The following is a 20,808-nucleotide window of genomic DNA, read 5'->3' as shown; positions in this document are numbered from 1 at the left end:
AAAGGTTTTGGTTAGAACTTAGAAACTGAGAAGAATCAATCAAAGGTCAAGAAAAGTACAGAAAGAGAAGATAGAAACTAAAAGTCTCTAAACACTGTTTATGAACCGTTGATTTGAACATTTTAAAGTCTGATTAGCATAACGTATACTTACTATAATGGACCTTAGAATTGCCATTAGCAACATTCTAAAACTGAAGGGTCCATCAGAATTTAGAGAAAAAATAAAAACTTGTTGGTGGCTTTGGCTCTTGCCTACTGATATATGGCATTTTCATTTTGGGGAGGGTCCCGACAACAATGGTGTATTTCAGACGTTTGATCAATCTTTTTCGTGCCCATGTGAACATATCAACTTCACTTAACACTTTAAGCTTAAGACCATAGAAAATGCTTGGAAACTGTTTAATATGCCTTCTGGAATGCCAGGCTAGCAGCCCAGCCCCAGCCCCATCCCCAAGCAACATCCTCTCAATTCATTGCCATGGTAGTTGTGTAGGTAGAGATGTCAATTTCTCTCTCTCTCTCTCTCTCTCTCTCTCTTCTTTTTGTAGAATCATTTTTTCTTTCAAAACCCTCTAAGAATCAGCCCATAAATCATAATCTTTCAATTTCAATCCTACTAGTGAATATATGTATAAACCAAATCTCTCAACAACATTCAGGTTCAATTTTTTTTTCTTTTGTAATCTCATAAGAGCGTAATGCTTGGCATCATAATATAATTGGTAATTTGGTCTTCATCTTTCTTGAATGAGACAATAACTTAGAAACAAGTTAAAAACTTGAAAATGTTTTTGATGCTTTTAACTGGGATTTAAGGGTTTTGCTGTTGCCCAAACTGGTCCAAAGAGGATGCTTTAACAAAAAGGCTTCTTTGAGTGCAAATGCTTAGGTTTTTACACAAACCAACAACTAGACATAAACCAACCCAGAATCTCAAATGAACTGACAGAATGACAGACTACCAATTTTCATTAGTGCTGAGTAGCCAAAGCAGCCTTTTTCTCAACCCCTTGGGCTCAAAATCTACAATTTGATATTTAACCTGTATTGCTTTTGGCTTACAATGCATTCACAGCTATAATTGCATCATATATAGAGAAGGGTTCTTAGACCATTGCAAAATTAAGGTGAGTAGTTAGACGACCAGTAATATCTTTAGGCAAGCTGTAAATCCAATATAAATATCCTTTGAATAAGATAACGTTCTCACTTTAATTTTTTTTGCATCAAGGGATCTCCATAATGGTTTTTGTACGTATTTAGATGAAACAGAATTGTTGTTATCCATGTTTTTGCTGTATACAACACAATAATGTTAAGAGTTCTAAAGTTACATATCACAAAATCATCATAATCATTGTGTTGAAACGATATCCCATCTTCCAAAACCAACATAATAATGTGTGTCATAAAGACATTAATGTTCCAAAAGCCGCAAAATTTTCGACATTAATGAGCGTTAGTGATGGAATTGAGACAATTCACTTTAGTTCTTTGTAGCATAGAAACAAACCCCACCAGTTATCAAGTTTGTATGTTTCTTAGATAATAATGCCAATATATTTATGTATGTCACGGGAAATTCCTTGCTGGTATGACAATTTTACCATTTTCAGTTGTTCATAACCATGTGAACTCGCATTGTTTAATGCTTTCTCTTATCATCATTAGGATCTGTAAAAGTTTTTGCATATTTCATTAACTATTCATAGTATGCCAGCAAAGATGGCAATTATGCACTCTGAAGAAGGCAATTATTACTTGCTTTATAATAATAAGGCTTGATTGAAAGATTAGAGTACTTAGTGGAGTCCAAGTGCTTCTTGGACTTTAAATCCTTGAGTTTGTAATTCGCTCAGTTTTTTCATAACTCCTTGCCATGTATCAAAGAGTGGAGATTCCTTTGGACAAAAACGTTTTAAAGAAAAAAGCTGGGGGTAGTTTTCAATTCTTTGAACGATATTTCATTATATTATTAAGATCTTGAAGTTTAGACAGACATGTGAGAACATTGTTCCACCTTTGACAAAGATTGAAGGTTAAGCTAACACAACAGATCATCCTTGTAGCACCGTTTGAGGTTGAAACTGGATTTTATACCTGAGAAAGTGCCTCAATTCTTATAAATGAGCATTTCTTTATTTGGCACCCAAGGTTAACAAATAGAAAAAGGATAAAAGGAGAAGCATGTTCATGTGAAATCCAATACAATAATAGAGACCAATGAACAGTTGCGAGATATAATATTCAGAAAGTCAGCAACAAAATGGCATTGAATTATATACATATTGTCAGCTATTTTGCCTTGGACCACTTTAACTTTCATAAGACAGCTACAAATCTCAAATATGTGTGTGTGTGTGTGAGAGAGAGAGAGAGAGCAAAGAATAAAATTCTTTAAATAAATGGAAGAAACAGCCTTTCTGTTTGATGTTAGATTTGCCTTGGTTCCCACGTGTCACTCCTTTACAATGTTACATAGGACCATATTGTGTCGCACATTTCCTTCAATGGATGATGTTGTTCAATAAATAAAACTTCATCCAGCCCTATAACGTGTCTCAACAAGAGACAGACACCTAGCTTGGGTAGAGATGGTTTTTCTCTAAACCAAACGACACCTTACTGCAATATTAATTCTTCTTCTCTCTGCAATATTCCTAGCTGCCTTTTCGCATAAACTGTGAAAGCAATTGTTGTCACCAGCGTTATAAGGAAACCACCAACATTTAACAAAATCTGTGGAGCTGACAGGCCATGTCGCTCATGTGAAGCATCTGCCAAAGTCTGTATGAGGATCCCACTGCAATAATCAATATGTTAGTAAGTTCAGGAGGTATGGAAGTTAAATTCATTAACTACGCAACATCGATGATAGGTAGCATGCAGAAAAGAATGGATATCAAAGCAACCTAAAAATTTTGAACCTGTAACTACCCAAAAGTACAGCTCATACACTTTGTGTGTATCATTTTTTTGGGTTTATATATCTGATGGAATCATGTTATGGTTTAGGATTATAAGGTACATTTAAGAGAAATGGATGAGTGCACATGCACATATATTGCGATGACCAAAGATCATATGCAAAATGAATGCATATGCATACTTAAACACAAGCTCAAGATTGAATACTAAAAAAAGAGTAAGGGAGGGAGAGAGAGATCTTACGTGTATATTGCAACAAAAATTTCTGGCACCATTCCTATCAAAGATCCCAGGATGTAAGGACCATACTTAACATTTGTTGCAACTGCACAGTAATTATATATCATATAGGGGAATGGAGAGATCCTGATTAATGTTACAGCTTTAAACTGATGAAACCAATTTCCTTCACCAGCTGCTCTCAGAATAGCTGCTTTCTTAGGATATTTTTCTAACCACCCCTACAAAAAAATGGAAAAAATTGAATATTGCAAAACATAGCAATAGCAGACATGCCTATGCAGACACTGACATAGTCAGAGAGGGTCATTGAATAAAGGGTGGATAATAAAAACTTAGGATGAGGCACGCACTTGAATTCTGTGAAGGAAAAGAGAGCCAACAAAGAATGGAAGTGATACACCCGCAGCAGCTGCAGATATGATTAGTAGAAATCCAAAACCATAACCAAATGTCATCCCTGCCACCCACATAGATGGTGTAGATGGTAGAAGTATTGTGGGGAATAATGCGATAGAAGCAAATATTAGAACTGCCAGCGTCGGAGTACTAAAGGTTGCCATCTCCCAATTTATTATAGGCATTAGCTCCTGCAGTCATCATGTCATTAGTCAAGTCTAGTAAGGAAGTGCAAAGATATCCTACAAGAGATAAATGAACCAACTCCAGTAGTCTCTGGAAGGAAATCATGATTTTAACCGAAGTTTGCATAAAGATCATCAGAAAGAAAATACAACTATCACTAACATCAACAATTTTGGCTAAACACAGCAACTCAAAAATGAATCAAATCTGAGCAGCCATTAGATATAATTCAGAACTTGGTTGGAAGAATGAAGATGCATTCTTAGTTTTTACACATCATAGATACATATCCCAGGAAGTAAAAGTTAGTTGTTATTCTGTTATAGATTCGTTGACCAACAGGTGCCTAAAAACATAAAACACATATCTATTATTCTCAATTTCTCAATCCATAAACTATTCCCGTATAAAGAATCATTAGGGTGCTTTATTGACATTTAGATGCTAAAGAAGAACATGAACATAGAAAGTGTATTCTTGTGGCAGGAACAAAAGTTAGAAAGAGATAAGGATAGACACAGAATCAAATGATAATACGGCTCTTTGTCGGCAAGCAGTGAAATTTTCTAACTTAAAAGATAAAAGCATAGTCATCCAACCTTGACAATCCACAAATTCTGAAAAAATAGAGTGCTCAGTCAGTAATAACATCAATTACACCAATGGAGAAGGTTTCAGTCAATTTTAAGAATAAACCAGCAATGGCCTCCAAAACATATAATGCTAGAAAACACGATTATTTATTAGACAATATGCAGAAAGCACAGAATAAAAAATGTACAAGAACCACTAACCCCATACCAGGCCTCAAAGTCAAAGACATTGCACTTAAATTGAACAAGGGTGCAAAACCCAAGTTGAGAAAAGGAAAGAAACTCATCTTTCAATCAACAGTTTAATACCATGCAATCACTAAAACCCACTACAAAATCCAAAATTCAACTAAAAATAACTATCTTTTATTCTTTTGAGAAAAAAAACGAAAGAAAGAAACCCCCAAAATAAACATAACTCAATAATAACAATCCACATAGATCAGAAGACACTCAAAAGAAATAATGCAAAAAGAAAAAAAAAAAAACATAATTACTTAAACAAGGCAATGCAATTGCAAATATAAAAAAACTCCAACGAAGGCATGAAATTGAGGGGAACAAAAAAAAGAACCGACCTTATCCATGAAAAATGGGCCAACCCATTTGAGGAAAATAGCAGCCAATAACCCTACAAAGGTAAGCAAAATTCCCAACTTGATCCAATACCAAATAGACCTTCTCCGTATAGACGAAAAAGCTGGCTCCTTTAATGACGAATCCTTCTCTTCTGCTTCACATTCTTCTAATAATCTCTGCCTCAAATTCACCCTTTTTCCATTAACATCATCATCATCATCACCCTCAACTCTCAGCTTCAGCTCTGGTACCACCTCCCCTCCCTTATCATGATTGTTATCATCATAAAAAGTCATTGAATTTCAGAACAAGAACCCTAATTTCTTGTTTGGTTTCTGAGAAAATTAGAGAAGGAAAAAGTGTGAGGGAGGGGTGATAGATGGGAAGAGAAGGTGAAGAAGACTGGTAGATGAATTTAAGGCTAAGAAGAGAATAAATTTAGCAAAGCAAGCAAACCTTAAAAATAAAAAAGAAACAAAAGGGAAACCTTTGATTTTTGGTTTTTGATTAATTTACAAGAAAAACCCAACGTTTTTTTATTTCTTCTCTCAGTTGTCAATGGACAAATTTGGGAATTTTTTGCCTTTGTAAAGTGTTGTAATTTGAAGCAACGGTGTCGTTTCTAATAGGTTCTGAACCTGAAGGACACGTGGCGAAATGGTTATTGCTCAGACTGACAAGTGCGATACACGTTGGTGACACTCAGGAACTGAGTTATTGAGCGAGTTGACACTTGGGGTGTCAACACTCAACACGGAATTGACTCGCTCCCTCCTTCATTTTTCCTTTCCCTTAAAATGTGGATAAATGCTAGACTCCAGAAAATAATTTGAGGAAAAGGGACATGTCGGGGGTTGTGACAGTGACATATGGGTGTGCTAGATTTGGAGAACAGTGCAATTACATTTGGACACGTGTAAAAGTAGAGCTGGCTGCCACATTTGGGGAAAAGATAGAAAGCGTGCTGTAATTCTATCCTTTTCCTTAACGTTTCTATCTTTCTGTTGTTTTACGAAAAAAAAAAAATTGGAACCAGACAAGGAGGGCACTATGTTTACAGCTCCAAGCAAAGGAATCAATGCTGGAATGTTTTGGCGAAGAGCATTCTCCAAAGACAAATGATATTTGATTGGTTTGCCTTTCAAGCTTAAATTATGTACCGATCACTCAAGTTTATCTGATTAAGCAACATTACCCTCAATTGCAAGGCAACAAGTTAAGGATGACCAATTAATATATATTTATTAACCGTTGATGAAAATTTTAAATTTTACGGATAGATTAATAGGACAACGAACATATTTCTCTAAAAGGATATAAATTATTGTTGTGATTCAGTTTATAAAGTTAATGTTGGAGTGACATTTTTAAAAATTTTTAGCACTTATAATATATATTTTTATTTTCATGTTAAGATTTTTTTTGTACTCAAAAATTTTTTCGACTTGTAATTTTGATTAAGCTAATTATTAAGCGAAAACTTATAGGAAGTAATGATCATGTATTGAGTGTTCAAAGTGGAGGATGTTTTGAAGAATGATAATATAATGATGATTATCTCAATTTTGTATTAATAAAAGGATGGGTAATTATAACAATGTGCATTCGACGGTTTTGAAGTTACACTCATAATTTAGCGTAGATATTCATACATGTTTGGAGTCAATAGAATTAATTTTAGAGTTATTTTTATTATATTATTCCAATATATTAACATAGTATATATTATTATTATTATTATATTATACATAGTTTATTAGTATTATTATTATCAAAATTATTATTATCATTATTATTATTATTATTATTATTATTATTATTATCTTTTTTTTTATTTTTAACTGTTTATTGAATAATTGAAATTAAAAATTGAATTTGATCAAAGGATCAATCAGAACTCAAATCAAAATTTTTTTTAAGAAATCAACAAGGAATCTAGACTTAATTTGGAGTTTGGACAAAATCGAATCTCAAGATTCAAGCTTAGAATTGATTCTATTCGTTTCTTAAATTTATTATAAAGTTACCTATAAATTACACTAACTTCACAGAACATCGCATAAGAGGAGTGGATTTTATAGAGAACATTAGTCTCTATTAATACTTATGAGGTGAGAGAATTATTTTAAATTATTATCAAATTATTGTGACAATTTTAAGATTAATTTTTTATATTAAATTATTTGATAAATTATAAAAATCAAGACTTAGATAATTTGAAATCAAATTGATATCATCCTTTGGATTGACTTTGTGGGAGTGCTGTAACATTTTACATGCGTAATCGACTCTCGAATCTAACATTTGTTTTTACATATTATAATATGTTTCAGATGACCAATTATATCTAGATAAAAAAAATTGATGACAACTTTTTTTATGTCTAATGATAGGTTTATAGATCTATACATTATGACATTAAAAATTATATTTGTATAATCAATTATTACATCATTAAATAATTAATTAATAAATTACAAATTAATTAAATAATTAAATTCACACACTAAAACTTTAACTTAGGATCTTAAAATTTTAAAACTTCCTCTTCGTCGTTAAATTAAAGCCTCGTTGGTGCATTGGCGCATTGGATGGTATTATCTTCTCTTCATGTATATATATACAGTGATAGAAGAATAATGCAAGTCAATTGTAAGCTAAAAGATTAGTCCTCAATGCCCCCTAACAAAAAGAAGAAAGAGAATTCCATAATTTTAAACAAACTCCAACCCATCATCATGTTAATAATACCAACCGCTGTTGTTAGCATTTTTTATTTTAAGCCCCGACCAATCTATTTTATATTATAGTACAAGGCAGGCGTAAGCATACAAATTGGGTTCAGGATTTGCTTCAATAATAATTTGAATTTTTTCTTCAACTTTATTATTATTTTTTTGTCTACTAATACTCCAAATCTTCCTTTTAATTTTTCTTAGTTATTAAATTAGACGTGACTGATGACAATTTTAATTGGCAATTAAATACATAGTCATGCAGATGTATTCATGATTTGAGTCCGCATGATCCAACCCATATTCCAATAGTCAGGTTGAAGATTTCGCTTTGCTAGTGAAATCTTCCTTCGAGTATTGTGTGAATATTGAACCAAACTCTACATTAATAATTTGAGGAAACGTGTCTTTTGGCAACTACTTGAGAATTGCATTTTTGAGGGTGTGAAGAAAATTTGCAATCTGTCAAATCTTGTAGATTTTCCAAAGTTACCATACAAATTTTTGCAAGTTGAAAGGGGATATTAATATGATGTTTATAAGGAAATTATTGGTGAGGATTAGATGGTGGTATTGCAGTGCAGCTGATGATGCCTGTTACTCTTAAAATCTTCTTGTTCCACAAATGCAGCTAGCTTGAAAGCTGTTCTATTCCTGGAAGAATTAAGCAATTGTTGTTGATTGGTTTTTCTTAGGAACCAACGTTTTGGGCAGTGTTTTGAGAAGACTTATTTGTTGTGGTTTTCTTACGATTTTGTAAGGGTTTTCCAATAGGACAGTTTCTTTGTCCTGACGTGATTGTTTCCAAAACAACCTATCTAATTTGAAAGGAATTTTCATGAGATTCAACATCTGATATATATATATATATATATATCTGTTGGGAACATATTTGATTCTGACATTGCATTGGAACTTTGATACAGGAAACGGCAAATTAGGATGGAAATCCTGAAGGAACTTTGCTACTTATTTTCTTCTAAATTCTTCCAACAAGAACTATTGTATTTGTTTTTTTTTTTTTTTCACAACCAAGTTTTTTTCTGTTATCAATAAAAAAAAATATTGCATTATAAATATTAAAATTTGAATGACATCAGAAAAATCATTCCCTAATTCTCCATTCTAATATATCAATCTTCAAACTAGTTTTAAACATTCTAATTAACTTACCAGAGCAATAATAAACAAATTAAATACTTAAAACCAAATTCAAAAGAGAAGCAAATTGCTATTTGCTAGCAACTAATATCATAAAAACTATGCTGTTGGCAACTTGAATCGACACATCGGGCACATGTGACTTGTCTTCAGCCATTGAACAATGCAATCACCATGGAACACATGGGAGCAAGGCATGCGAGTAACTTCAGAACCAATTACCAGCTCTTCCATACACACTGAACATTTTTCTTCTGAGTTAGAATCATTATAAGTCACCTTTTCCAAGGCTTGAATCGATGTTGCAGCTGCAGGTGTCACGGGTCGAGACTCAAGCTCCGAACCCGCGCGGCTCCAGGACCCGGGCATTCACCCTTCCGGCGTCCCGGATCAGCCTGACCGCCACGGTTCACACCCTTGTGAGGTATTGTCCGCTCTGGCCCCCCTGGCCTCACGGTTTTGTCCTACAAAAGGCGCCTCACAAGGCGGAGATGGTGTGAACCCTTTTATACCCCAGGGACCTTCCTATTATGTTCGATGTGGGATTCAGGACTCCCCCTTAGGTCCGTGACATTCTCCCGCACCCAACCTCGTGACGCCCTCGTCACGGAGGTCAGCCACCCTGCCTACCTCCCTCGAGGTGCTTGGCGTGGATCGAACGGTTTAGGGCTGGCTCTGATACCACTTGTCACGGGTCGAGACTCAAGCTCCGAACCCGCGCGGCTCCGGGACCCGGGCATTCACCCTTCCGGCGTCCCGGATCAGCCTGACCGCCACGGTTCACACCCTTGTGAGGTATTGTCCGCTCTGGCCCCCCTGGCCTCACGGTTTTGTCCTACAAAAGGCGCCTCACAAGGCGGAGATGGTGTGAACCCTTTTATACCCCAGGGACCTTCCTATTATGTTCGATGTGGGATTCAGGACTCCCCCTTAGGTCCGTGACACAGGCACCAACCTAACCAGTGCTTGTTGTCTCGACTCACTTGTCGCACGTTCCATCACTAAATCCAAAGCGTTCCTCATCGAATTACCAAGTCCCGCTTGTCTAATTACATAAGCCATGAATTCCCAATCTGATCGTTGGATGTTCCAACCTTGAGCCTGCAACCGAACCAGATTTTCAATCTGGCGAAGGATTTCTTGTGTTTCTTTTGCCTTGAGCTGTAATACCCGAAAAAAAAAAGTACTATTTTAAATATTTTTATAAATAGGGGACTCTTTAATAAAGAATGAGAAATGCAGAGGACTTATTGATAAATAATTCAATTTTTTTTATTAATAGAGTTAACTTTTCAGTTTTCAGTCGACGATTAATCGAAAGAAAAATATAAACTTATTTCTCATATGTTTTTTATATAAAAAAGATCAATTGAAGGATTCCAAGTGAAGGGAAGAACAAATCTACAAGGAGAAATTGTCTATTAGAGGTGAGTAAATAATCTCTTTCAATTTTGAAGTATTGATGGTTAAGTCTTAAGGTGTAATTTATAATCGAGAAACCCTAAAATTTTAGGGTTTCCATTATCCCTCTTTAGGCAGATGATTTAGACTTTAATTAAGGTCAAATTAAGTGTTGAGAAAGTTGGTAATGTGAATTTATTGATGAAACATAAATTTGATTGGAATAGAAAGGAAAACCTTTGTTTCGTATAAATCCTGATATGAATCTTGTGTTTGTAGTGATGAATTAAGGTTATATTCTGTATTAAAGGATTAAATACTATTATGATTATTATATATGGTTGGAAAGCATATTGAATCTACTTTCTAATGAAACAAACGGGTGTTGAATATGAGTTCTCTATGAAGAGTTATCAAAATTTTGCCTAAAGATGTGCAGGCTGCCTAGTAGCAGCAGTAAAGAGGAATTACGAAATTTCTCTTAATTTTTGTACAAGGATTTATAGATTAAGCCATATATGTTTTGAAAGCTTATTGAGTCTACTTTCCAATAAAATAAGCGAAATTGAATTTAGAGTTACTTATGAATAAATACGTAATTTTTATGAAAAGATATACAGGCTGTCTGGCAGCAGCATATGACGTGGATTACAAAAATTGTTATAATTAATCCACAAAGAATCACGAGATGGGCCATATATGGTTAGAAAGCTTGTCAAATCTAGTTTCTAACGCATTAAAAATATTTTAATTCCGAATTGGATATCTTGAGTTATGGTCGTTTTAGTAAAAGTAGCGCAAACTGTCAGAATTAATTACTTGGGTTATTTTTTGTTTAACTTAATTGTTTTGGTATAAGTGGCCTCAAATGGGTTGACTAATTATTGTTATGTTGGAATTATCTTGAATAGGCCACTAAATTTTGAGGGAGAAAAATTAGGTGGTGGAATCAGAAGAAGGTAAGTCGAATCTCACACACTTTATTTGTTTTCGAATTTATGTATATATGTATGTTTCTAAATGAATGAATATCTTATTTTATTATTTTCGATGCATGAAAATAGGATCAAGCATATGATTATTTTGTGTTTCTCTATATAAATGATAGATCATGCTTATGAATGAAATGAGAAAATGATTTTTGTTTAAAGAATGATTTTGTGATGTCTACGTTTTGATATCCCTGAGAAGTGGGATCATCGACACCAGAACTAGTTCTACGATCCTGGCTAACGGGTAATAATAGTTAGCAAAGACATGATCATACGACCCTTGTTAATGAGTAATAATAGTTAGCGTAAGCCCTGGCTAACGGGTTATAATAGTTAGCAATGATCATGAGAATGAAATTGTCGATACGGTCAATATCACGGGTTATAGCAGTGACCGTAGCTAACAATTTGAATGATAACGATTTGATTGATAATGATGATTTATGATAATGATGATTTACGATGATTTTTAATGATTGATCCATGATTTGGTTTGATTATGATATTTGAATAGTAACATATTTTACAATGATTTATAAATTTACGGAATGTTTGACAGAACAATGATATTGAGATGTTTTGACATTATGATTTGATGAATATTTTGAATGATCTATATGACATGTATGAAATGATGTTTGATCCAGTAAGGTGTGTGAACCTTTATTTATTGAGTTGTGATTTGCTCATTCCCTATTTTTTTTTCTTTTACAGATATTATAAATGATAAGTATGATTAGCTTGAGAAAAGCTAGAAGAATTGAGTATTGGAGAACTACTTAGAAATATAGGATTTTATGAAGTATTATTTATTTTAATTGTAATACTCGACTTTGAACATTTGGAAACTTATTATTTAACTATGTTACTTAATGAGAACATTTTATATTTGAGAGTTGTTCAATGATTATGGATTAAGCTTCGTATTGTTTTGAGATTTTATTTTAAGATAATATGACCATGTTATGCCTCGATTCGTGACATGAGCATTGCTTCATATTCATCGTGGGGCAAAGTCACTTCTTTATTGATCAATACAAGCAGAAACAGTTTCTTGCGTCCTGATTCACAAGCTGCACTGACCATGCTATGACAAACATCCAAAATCGAGGTTATAACATCAGCTGTTGACATTAAGGGGACTGATTCTTTGTCATAAATCTGTTTTTTCCAATGTAAATTTCTTAATGAGAATGGGATATTAGTATCGGCTAACAAATTAGATATAAAATCCCTTGTCAGCTCATTGGCTGGATGCTGAAATTCATGCCACGAATCATGGTCTTGAATATATCTTCGAATGGATTTGTTTTGTTTGTCTGATATGTAACTCATCTTGATATTACACTTGAACGTGATCAGTGGAGATTCCAAGGATTCATCATCCTTGTAAACATTGTTTGGTGTTGCAGAAACGTAAATCTTGTAGTGGTGGCTTGAATCGGAGAGTGCCATTGGTAGCTTGGGATGGAAAGTGGGAAAATAAAAAGATTGATTGTATGTAAGGAATTGTTGCTGGCCCTCCCTTTTATAATGATTCTATACTAATCCCTTTTAGATTAGGATTGGGATTTCCTATTTGTAGTTTGTATTAATACCAGGATTTCCTTTTCTTTTTCCACTTCGGATTAGCCACAGATTTTTCTGTTTTACTAATTAGTATTATTTTTAAGGATTAATATTTAAATTTGTCCTCGAATTTTTTTGAAGAATTATTTCAAAAAAAAAAATTATGTCCTCAATTTCATATACAAAATAAAATTCAGCTACTTACCTTTTATTATTTATAAATAAGCTTATAAACTTTATTTTGTTCTAATTAAAATCATACACTTTTGAAAGATTAAAAAAAAAAAAAAGTTCAAATGATTAACCAAAGAGTAACTGTCGTTATCTGGCAATGACGCCAAAATGATGTAGAAAAAAAAGATATTACATACTGATTTACAGGTTTTTTATGTATTTGACCAATAACAGATTTTTACTTGAACTTGCAATTTGCCTAATATAAATTTATTGATTCCCACTAAAAGAAAAATTTATCATAAATAGCAAAAGGATTATGATTAAAGCTGGAAAAGGATATAATTAATTACTTTATATACTTTGACAATTAGGACATATCTTTGCACTGAGAAAGGACAAATCTCATTTTTTATTAATTAATAATGAAAAACTCATTGAAAAATGAGTAAATCACAATAAGATGATTTAATTCAGTTGGCAGAATCAATAATTTTAATATTCTTTTCCATAGTTCTTGTTGAGTTTGGGCTTTTTATGCTTTTATTTATTTATAATTTTTTTTGTTGTTTTCAGGATTTGAAAGGTAGTTAGTTAAGATCTGCCAAACCAATAATTGAAATGTTTCGTAGTTCACTTTCCAAAAGAATTTTCAGAGCAGAGGACAGGCCAGAAAAACATTTCATTGTTGAAAAATACATAAAAAACAAAAAAAATGAATTCAACCACCAGTCAGTTCTTGATCCAGCGCCCACAATTCAATCATGTTTTCTTGCAAAACAATAGCTTTGATTTACCAAAACGAGTTCAGTTCGCAGTTTTGCCACTAAGTTCCAATGTTCCTGTCAGCTCCATTTCTAAGTGTGAGTTTTGTTCTTGTTGCCCTTCAATTCTTGTTTTATTAGTCATTTAGTCTTATGGGTTTTCTTGGTTTTGGTCTAAAAACGTTTTCTTTTTCATTCTTTGTGTGCCTTTGTGTTGTTTATGCAGTTGGGAGCTCTAGATTTCCGGTGTGTAAATGTGCATCAGAGAAGTTTTCAGGTTCTTCTGAAAGGGATCCAGGTCAGGAATATGGACCCGAACCAAATCAGGTGCTCATGGTTTTGCTATAAAGTAGTGTTCAAATTGAGCTAAATTGAACTTCCCTGCTGGATAGTTTTATTTGGTTCAAAAAGTAATCTTGCTTTTCGATTTGCTGTAATATTGTAGTATGTTACCTGGAACTCAAAGGTCAAAGCTTTATAAAGGTGGTTTTATACTCAAATTCTAAATTTGGTATCTTTTATACTGCATATTCAAGTATGGGATTTCTTTGCAATGTTGCTTGAAGTTAAAAAAATGTGGTCATCTATTTACTTGTAGAGATTACCACCGATTAATTATGGGCAAAATTGATAGTAGTTCTTGTGTACGTGTTGTTTCAGATGGTTAAACAAAAGAAGGCTTCTGTAGTGGAGATTTTGAAGCAATCAAATTCCATTCTGCCTCATGTAGTCCTTGCTAGTACAATTTTGGCTCTTGTCTATCCGCCTTCTTTCACATGGTTTACCAGCAGGTGGTTAGTTGATTCTTTCTATGAATTTGTTCACCATGCATTTTCACCCATTTGCTTTTAATGGCAAATAGATGTGGAAGCTGTGAGTTTTCATGCTCAGTTAAGCCATTCCTTTGAAATCAGGATTGATTCATTCTTTCTTTTTATCTTAATTATATGAGATCCATTACAACCTTTTCCTTTTAAATGCTATGTATTTGAATTGGGGCAACTTTTGAGGCCAGAACCTAAGCAAGTGATAATCAATACAGTTTATGCAACAAAAAAAAGTTACACTACATAAAAGAGTGCAATGAACTTTCGAACTGACCTTAGCTTATGCCCCTGTTATTTGATCTCGTTCTAGGTACTATGCCCCTGCATTAGGGTTTTTGATGTTTGCAGTGGGGGTTAATTCCAGTGAGAAGGATTTTATTAAAGCATTTAAAAGGCCAGATGCTATTGTTGCTGGTTTTGTTGGTCAATTTGTTGTGAAGCCCCTACTTGGATATTTTTTTGGAATGATTGCTGTGACAGTGTTTGGTCTTCCTACTCCTTTAGGTGGGTATATGTTTGTCTTTGTGTTCTATCCTACTACAGATTAGTTCTGACTATCTTGCATTAAAACTGGAGAGTTTATGCTGACAGAATGTTGATCTATGAATCAGGTGCAGGGATTATGTTGGTTTCCTGTGTCAGTGGTGCCCAGCTCTCAAATTATGCTACCTTTCTAACAGATCCACCCCTAGCTCCCTTAAGCATTGTTATGACATCATTATCTACTGCTACTGCTGTTTTTTTTACACCAATGTTGTCTCTTCTGCTTATTGGAAAAAGACTGCCAGTTGATGTCATGGGAATGGTCTCTAGCATTCTGCAGATTGTTATTGCACCTATTGCAGCAGGGTTGCTTCTGAATCAGTGATACTCTAACCCTGGATAAATATGGTTGAACTTGATGATAACTTTCAGAAAGTTCTTATTTGTTCCATGTGTCTGCAGGTTGTTCCCTCATCTTTGTGAAGCCATCAGGCCTTTTTTGCCTCCGCTTTCTGTACTTGATACAGCTTTCTGTGTTGGAGCACCACTCGCTATTAACATTAATTCGGTTTTATCCCCTTTTGGTTTAACTGTTTTGTTGCTCATTGTTGCATTCCATTTATCAGCATTCGTTGCTGGTTATTTCCTTAGTGGTTTTGTCTTCCACAAGGCATCTGACGTGAAAGCATTGCAAAGAACTCTATCCTTTGAGACAGGTGAGAACCCTTTTTCTTTTCCCTGTTGTTGTTAGTTTGCAATATTGCTTATATATATATATATATATATATATATATATATATTTGCAGGAATGCAAAGCAGTCTTCTGGCACTCGCACTTGCTAATAGGTTCTTCCATGATCCACTTGTGGGTGTACCTCCGGCTATCTCTGTAAGTCAATTTGTTATCTTTTCCCCTTATTGTTTCTAACTACCTCTTTGAAAAGGAATGAGATACAAATTATTTTACCTTTCGCCCTAAAAGGTTAAGGATACTTTTCCTCCAACGTGGTCGAAGATGGATGCTTATGTAAAAAACTGTTAAGGGGATCCTTTTTGCATTGCTTTCCTATTTGCTTGTTGTAGCTTGAAGAATCTAAAGATGAAATATTTGCTAGTTTGGTTTCTGATATGATATGCTGATGCTTTATCCGTAATGGTGAACAAACTTTTTTCAATTCTCTTCATTCCATATCCCCATCTTCTCAATATTTTTCTTCTTATTTCAAAGTTCCAAATAGTTAGTTATGTTGAAGGCATATTGCTTATAACTTAATTCTTAACCATCTCCTCTTTGGGATCTGCAGACTGTAATCATGTCTTTGATGGGCTTCTCTCTGGTCATGCTTTGGGCAAAGAAAAATGAATAATGGGAAAAATGAAGAGTTCGTTAGATTGGTGACGATTCTCAATCCTTTGTCCTAGGATGCATAACATTTGCTTGCAATACAAAGTTGAAATGGGATCATTGTAGGGCAGATGGAGTGCACCCCCTGATCATCTCCACAGAATAAACAAAACCCTTGTAATTTAGTATTGTTTTCATCCTTACACAAATAGAGAATTAGAAATTTTCCATTTCTTCATTGAAGTGCTGAACCAAGTTCATTCAAGGGGCATGGATAACTTAGTAGGTGATTTGGAGTGCCATGCTCCTTGCTCAGGTCATTAAATGAGTAGTTAACCGAGTAAGGAGCATGGTTCTCCGAAGCCGATTACAATGAATGAAAGCCTTGAAAGAAAAAGTGGGTTATTACTGGTATGCTTTCCTTGCTTAAGATTTCAGATAAATTTGGACATTTTCTTTCTTGTTCCAAAGCACGCTTTGATCTTTTTTTTGAGAACACCACTTCTTTAATGTATGTTTTATAACATTTTAAATCACGGCTTTATCTAAACCTTATCTTCAAAATTCCCTCCACCATTTAATAAACTTCTCAAATGAGTCCCTACTAACGACTAAAACTAACAAGTCTTTTTATCAGTGAAAAAAAAATCGACCAACTAGAAAAGTCACCTCCAAAATCTCCAACAATGGCGACCACGACCTTACTCTGCTCTTCGAAACCCATTTTCAAAGAAACTCATTCCACTCCAACTCCCAAAATTAAAAAAACCCCGGCACTGACCAAAAAACTGTCGGCTCGCGGTTTAATTTGGAAACCGAAACCCGTTGTTGGTATAGTCGGGTCGGTTCTGGCCTTGGCTCTTGTGGGTTCCGCTTCGGCCTCCGAGTTGCCACCGTTGTTGCTGGGCACTTCTTCGCCGCTTAGTGAACCCGCTAATGCCTTGTCTCTGCCCACTTGGGCCATACACGTGTCCAGTGTTGTTGAATGGTGAGGATATTTGGTTCTTTATTTTTTTGGTTGATGGGTCTTCGGGTAATCGGTTTCTTTATGTTTTTCTGTAGTTTGCCTATCTTGGGTATCTTTTGGTTTTGATTTTTAATGGGATTATCTAAACTTCCTTGTTTCCTTTTGAACTGAAATCATGGTTCTCTTTTGTGACTGCGTTTACGATGTTAATGAGATTTATCTTGTCAAAAGGATTACAGCAATGGCTTTGGTGTGGCAATATGGAGAGAAATCTGGGTTTGAATCATGGAAGGGTCTCTCTTGGGGTATGGTGAGTTTTTCTTCTCAGTTTATCCTTGTTTAGAAAAGTTTTTTAATGAATGCATGTATGAATTTCTTTGTCATAGAACCAGTTTTGTGTAATTTGCTGTAAAGTGGTTTACTATGACAACATGTTCATACCTTCTTGAGTGACTGCACTATGTTCTGTCCTAATTCCTATAGATTTAGGTTTTAAGAACAGAAGAAATGGTTATTCTATTTTATTTGTTCTGCCATTTGAGTTTTGAAGAAAAAATTCATTTTTTAGACCGGAGTCGATCACCCAACCTGAATGTACCAAGTCCCAAGTTCTTGCAGATAAGATCTATTACCTTAAGCTTCGTTTTGTAAAAGCTTTTGCTTTTTGCTATTTGTCTTAGTTTTCTATTCAAAGTTTGTCTTTTGCATTTCCCTTTCCGCTATTTTTTTCAGAAAAAAAGCAAAAGGTAAATTAGTGTTTATCAGGCGGGGCCTCAATGCATTTTGTTTACTGTTTAACTCTAAAGTAAGGATTTTGCTCACGTGTGCTCCTTTCTCGTTTGGTAGTTAGGTTTATGCAGTGATGATGTTCTATAGCTTCTATATTCCTTATGGGCTAGTCTAATCTTCTTGCTAAATTTTTCATTTTAGTCAGCCTTCATTCGTTGAGTAGAGTTTTCTGATAAGAATTCTCAACTAATCAAAGTGTAGCCTTCATTAAGACTTGTCTGATACATAGAACAGAATATAATTGTTTAGGGCAAACCCTCTTGCTTTGGTGTTATTGCACTTTAAGAATCTATCTACGAATTTTTATACAATAGAATGCACTGCCTTCAGATTCATCATGGTGCATCCAAGTCTCTATTTCTTACTTACTCTTGGTTGAATTGGGTGAAAATAGTAGAGGCTCCACTTTGCCGCTTACTCTTGTTGGGAAATCCTTCCCACTAGATTCATTTACTCTTTATGGAGGATGGAGTCATATCTGTTTTTGGAACTCAATGTCATAGATTTGACTGGTATGTTATGTCAAGCATCTACAGGTTAAGTTTCTTATTTTTCCTGATATAATTGTTTGTCTCAGGTACCTCTACTTGGTGGAGCATTTTGTGCATGCACATGGCATTTCTTTTACAATTCTGAATCACTTGAGGTAAGAACTGAGAAGGTTCTCTGCTCTCTTTTTCTTTTTGATGGAAAATTGCAAAGACAAGTTTGAATTAATTGAGATACAGAGACGTTTTGGTAAAGAAACAATAAGATGAAACATTTGGCTTACATTGATGCATGGACAAATGTCTGTTTTTGGAGTTTTAACTTCTGTACAACCTCAATACTTATCATGATGAAAGTGCTATGTTATGCTTACAAATAGACTAATTTCGGAAAAGTTTATATTCAAAATGTGAATGTTGCAATTGAGAAACCAAAGATTTAAGAATTTCATACCTACCCAAAGACAAATGTATTACTACTGGCTACTGCAACCAGAAACATGGCAAATAAATTGAGCCAAGCTCATCGTCGCGTCAATTTTTATGAGTATAATGTTTGATAAACAAAATGACTGGGAAATAGTCAAGCTTTCCTATTTTATACTTCCTAAAGGGTTGAACCACCTAACCATTTTTTACCTGCATAACATAGGATAAACATAGTGCCTGAACTTTGGGCTTGTTGAATTTGGATTTGTCTACCAGGAAAAAATACCTAGAAATAAGTATAATAGTTTCAGATAAATCTCTGTTATGCTTAGCCTTATCAGTACCTCAAATTAGTATCATTATTAACAAAAACCATAATAAAATAATACCTTTTGACTCTCTACCCATTTTATTTAGGTTATACATGTGCTTTGGCCGTGCATTCTTATATGTTCTGCTGAATTCAGTATCAGAAGATCATACTTCAGCTCGCTAGCAATTAGACTGCTTTGCAGATGACTAATTTTCTGTCCCATGTGGTTGTGCGCTTGATGTGAACAGCATGAAATATTGAAATAAAATGTCTCAAATGACTCCAATATATTCCAATGAATTGTAGGTATTGGTAGCTCTTCAGGCTGCACTGACAGTAATAGGTAACGCCACCATGTGTTTTGCTGCATTTCGTATCTACATATTATCAGACAAACGTTCCCAGAAGCTATGAAGTTCCACACTTATAATCCATTGAATGCGACTGAAGGGATATCGTCTACTGCTACGTGCTATCCTTCTATTGGAGAGCTAAACTAGACCGGTGCTACTAAGTACATCAATAGCCATAATTGTTTACCGTTTGCAGAAAGGATATGGCAGGCTGGAAGCTTCCCCAGTAGTGACAAAAGTAAATTTTCACCAGGGAAAAACATTTGTATTATCTAAATGGAAGGCGGTTGCCTCTCATGCTTGTTTGGGAATGGCTGGAAGCAGCCTGAAAGTCAAATGTTATCATGGTTTGAGCTGTGTCCATAATAAAAGCCTCTCTCTTGCTGTGCCTGGTCAATTTGTCAACCGACTAGTTTGACTTGAGCCTTTCTTGTTGCAGTTGAATTAAAAATTCTTAAAAAAAAAAAAATTACTCCATTAACAGGTGACAGCAGCTATTGTGAATATCTATTTCTTGTTTTCTGATCGGTTATTCTGTAATGTGACGTTCTTGCCTGGGTATAATTTCTAATTTGACTGATATGCGACAATAACTGGAGATTTCTTTGAAGAATGTTAAATGGCAATCATGAGTTTTTGACAAAAAAAAAAGCAATATTTAAGGACAGTAAGGAGAGACAAAGATGCCAAATTACAGGCAAATTAATAAAACAATGGGGTTTGAGAAAATAAGGATGCTGAAGGGAATTAGGCCTTACGTTTGAAGCAGTATGTCCCCAAAGATTTAAGCTAAAGAATCTATGAAGGTTGGTGGAGTGGTGAGCCTTTATTGGTTGGAGGGGTTGTTGACCTTAGCAGAATGTTATTTTACTTTTTTTTCTTCATTTCTTAGCCATGGAGTTTCTCTTGGCTAGGATAAACTGAACCTATTTATTCGAGTTGATGGTTATTATATGATTTATGAAGTCATGCCCCTTGAAGCCTCCATCCCATTAAAAGAAAAAAAAATAATGAAAAACAAACAGCTGTTTTGAATGGGTCTATTGACTGATATGTCTCTCTTTTACTCGGTAATAAATTCCACATTC

The 20,808-nt window shown here is 34.5% G+C and overlaps 3 protein-coding genes across 6 annotated transcripts; 2 read left to right on the top strand and 1 right to left on the bottom strand.

The window, feature by feature from the left end:
• Nucleotides 1–2,223: 2,223 nt before the first annotated feature.
• On the bottom strand, nt 2,224–5,490 carry LOC111290713 (uncharacterized). The gene is made up of 4 exons (XM_022882147.2): nt 4,930–5,490; nt 3,527–3,763; nt 3,177–3,394; nt 2,224–2,808 (listed from the first exon to the last, which is right to left on the bottom strand). Exons 1-4 carry the CDS (start codon nt 5,224–5,226, stop codon nt 2,628–2,630), a joined length of 933 nt encoding a protein of 310 aa, XP_022737882.2. The 5' UTR covers nt 5,227–5,490; the 3' UTR covers nt 2,224–2,627.
• Nucleotides 5,491–13,354: 7,864 nt separating this feature from the next.
• On the top strand, nt 13,355–16,795 carry LOC111291170 (putative sodium/metabolite cotransporter BASS6, chloroplastic). Of its 4 annotated transcripts, none has more exons than XM_022882792.2 (8): nt 13,355–13,825; nt 13,953–14,053; nt 14,387–14,517; nt 14,864–15,057; nt 15,165–15,417; nt 15,499–15,752; nt 15,843–15,925; nt 16,341–16,795. In XM_022882792.2, the coding sequence occupies exons 1-8, from the start codon at nt 13,678–13,680 to the stop codon at nt 16,401–16,403; spliced, it is 1,227 nt and encodes a 408-aa protein (XP_022738527.1). In that variant the 5' UTR covers nt 13,355–13,677; the 3' UTR covers nt 16,404–16,795. The 4 variants fall into 4 exon arrangements, with proteins under 4 accessions (XP_022738527.1, XP_089623834.1, XP_089623833.1 ...); XM_089767708.1 differs by having other exon boundaries at nt 13,388–13,825; nt 13,953–14,024; nt 14,387–14,520; XM_089767707.1 differs by having other exon boundaries at nt 13,388–13,825; nt 14,387–14,520.
• A 137-nt stretch (nt 16,796–16,932) lies between these two features.
• Nucleotides 16,933–20,252, top strand: LOC111291172 (YCF49-like protein). Its single transcript, XM_022882795.2, has 4 exons — nt 16,933–17,369; nt 17,580–17,658; nt 18,715–18,783; nt 19,674–20,252. The coding sequence occupies exons 1-4, from the start codon at nt 17,068–17,070 to the stop codon at nt 19,779–19,781; spliced, it is 558 nt and encodes a 185-aa protein (XP_022738530.2). The 5' UTR covers nt 16,933–17,067; the 3' UTR covers nt 19,782–20,252.
• Nucleotides 20,253–20,808: the final 556 nt, after the last annotated feature.

This window comes from Durio zibethinus, chromosome 11, assembly GCF_047325235.1.
Source record: "Durio zibethinus cultivar Kanyao isolate XHJ-2024 chromosome 11, ASM4732523v1, whole genome shotgun sequence".
Taxonomy (NCBI): Eukaryota; Viridiplantae; Streptophyta; class Magnoliopsida; order Malvales; family Malvaceae; genus Durio; species Durio zibethinus.
This window is presented reverse-complemented; position numbering and strand designations above follow the sequence as displayed.